This window comes from Merops nubicus, unplaced genomic scaffold, assembly GCF_000691845.1.
Source record: "Merops nubicus isolate BGI_N331 unplaced genomic scaffold, ASM69184v1 scaffold44802, whole genome shotgun sequence".
Taxonomy (NCBI): domain Eukaryota; kingdom Metazoa; phylum Chordata; class Aves; order Coraciiformes; family Meropidae; genus Merops; species Merops nubicus.
This window is the reverse complement of record NW_008593681.1, coordinates 1-2,091: the sequence shown is the minus strand read 5'-3', so window position 1 is coordinate 2,091 and position 2,091 is coordinate 1. Positions and strand designations below refer to the sequence as shown.

Genomic DNA, 2,091 nt, shown 5'->3' with positions numbered 1-2,091 from the left:
TCCATGATTCATGATTTAAACCCAGGCTTTTTGGAGCTGGTCACCAAGTGCCTTCCCAGTGTCCTACACACGACCAGGGAGCTGCTGCAGTAAGGAATGGACACCCAGGTGGGTTTGTCAGCCCCCTTCCCCAGCAGACGTTACCAACGGGATGCAAATCCTCTCTGCCAGGCATTGCTGAGAGCTCAGCCCAAAGTCAACACCTTGGGGTCAGAGCAGCCAACCCTCAGCCCCACTTCCCACCTCACCAGGCAGCTTTCACACCCCATCCTGCTCAGGCACAGCTCCTGCAGGGGGAACTCACCCCGTGAGCTCCTGGGTTGGCTTGGGGACTAAACCTCAGCCCAATCCTCTCCCCACCATCTCTGTGAGTCCCCAGACCCGCCCACTTCCATTCAGGCTGGAGAAAAACATCATCACCGAGGAAAATGGAAAGAGTTTCGAGGAAAAGGAAGAGTTTTTATTTCTCATGAAGCACTTGAGGATCTCTGCAGGACACAGGACCCTCAGCAGAGCAGAACCAACCCGGCCTGTGCTCTCACAGCACCTCCCCAACCCCGCCCCGATGCTCGGAGACCGTTCTACCCAGGAGAGCTGCCCCTGGGAGCAGGAGAAGGAGCCCACCCTGAGCCTAGCCAGCCCCGCCCAGCAGCGCCGGGTCGAACACCTTGTAGTGGAGGTAGCTGAGCTTCTCCAGGTGGGTGCGGCGGAGCAGGGGGAACCACTCCCAGAAGGGCAGCTCCACCACCACGTAGCCCAGGCGCCGCAGCTGCCGCCGCTTCAGGCTGTGCAGCCCCAGCAGCCGCTTGGAGCAGTAGCAGTGGTGGTTACGGTTGGAAACCTGCAGAGCCAGCTTCACCCCCCCAGCTGGGGGAGCCAGAGCAGCAGCTGAGGGGGTTTGGGGGCCGTGCCCCAGCTCAGAGCCCAGGGGAGGGCTGGGGAGAGCCCCGCTGGGGAGCGCGGCGCCATCTCCCGCTCCTCCCCCAGCAGGAGTCCACGCTGGGTGTGCCTCTCCTCCAGCAGAGCTGCCTCTGAGGAGCTGAGCCATCAACTCATCCGTCAGACTCACTCCCAGGTCTTTCAGCTTCTTATCTGCAAGGGGGGCTTGGAAGTTGAACGGGATGGGCTGCCCATCCCCGGCCAGGTGAACCTCCAGGTCGCTGGACCTGGTGTGGGGCAGGATCATGTGGTTCCTCACGTACTCTGGGCCACCCAACATGCTCTCCAGAAGAGAAGTGGCCTCCAGGATTTCGGGCCTGACGTAGATTTCTTGCTCTGCAAACCTCAAAGCCATCTCAGTGAACTCTTGGTAGAGGTGAGGGGGAAGGCGGCTGCCTCGGTAGGCGGGGCACTCGATTTCCACGCTCCTCCCCAGGGTGAACAGGTCCTTTTTGAGCTCGTATTTGCTGCCTCTCATCTTCTGGACAAACTCATCCCTCAGAGCATAGTCAATCAGCTCCTCTGGGAAGCGTCGGACAAACGCCAGGCCCAGCAAACCCGTCAGGAGATGCTCTGGGAACTTTCTGAACTCGTGGAGCTTTCTGTGCATCTGCTCTATGAGGCTGGAGTAAAACTCCTCCTCGTTGGGGGGCTCGTAATCCAGGCACCCGAAGGACCAGAGGAACTTGGCAGCGTCCTTGCTGCGGCAGTAGGTCACCTTGGAGGGCAGAGCTTTGGCCACAGCAGCCAGAACGCCTTCGTCGAAGTAGTGCAGGGAGGAGCAGGTGAGGGCGACGTGCATGATGCCCTGGATGTTGGTGGTGGGGAGCCTGGGGGGGATCACCCTCCCCAGCTCCCTCAGGAGGGGCCGGTGGGCCAGGCGGGCGTAGCGCAGGATCTTCAGGACGTTCACCAGGGCGTAGGTGCTCATCTCCTCCATCTGCAGGGCCACCCTCTCCGCCACCCTCCTCGCCACCCGCTCCGAGATCCCGCTGAGGGACTTGAACAAGCCCAGGCAGACGGCGCCCAGCTCCTCCAGGGTGAAGGAGTCCAAGTGCTTGAGGATGGTGCTCTCCACCTTCCCCCTCAGGTCGGCGGGCGCCCTGCGGCCTTCCCCCACGAGGTAGAGGAGCTGGACGAACTGGGGCAGGC

The 2,091-nt window shown here is 61.6% G+C and overlaps 1 protein-coding gene across 1 annotated transcript; it reads right to left on the bottom strand.

Annotated features, from left to right (window-relative positions):
• Positions 1-631: 631 nt before the first annotated feature.
• On the bottom strand, positions 632-2,086 carry FASTKD5 (FAST kinase domains 5; the record flags this gene model as incomplete). The annotated part of the gene is made up of 1 exon (XM_008935510.1): positions 632-2,086. A coding segment is annotated over one exon (1,455 nt), but the record flags the coding sequence as incomplete, so codon positions are not given.
• Between the last annotated feature and the right edge of the window lie 5 nt (positions 2,087-2,091).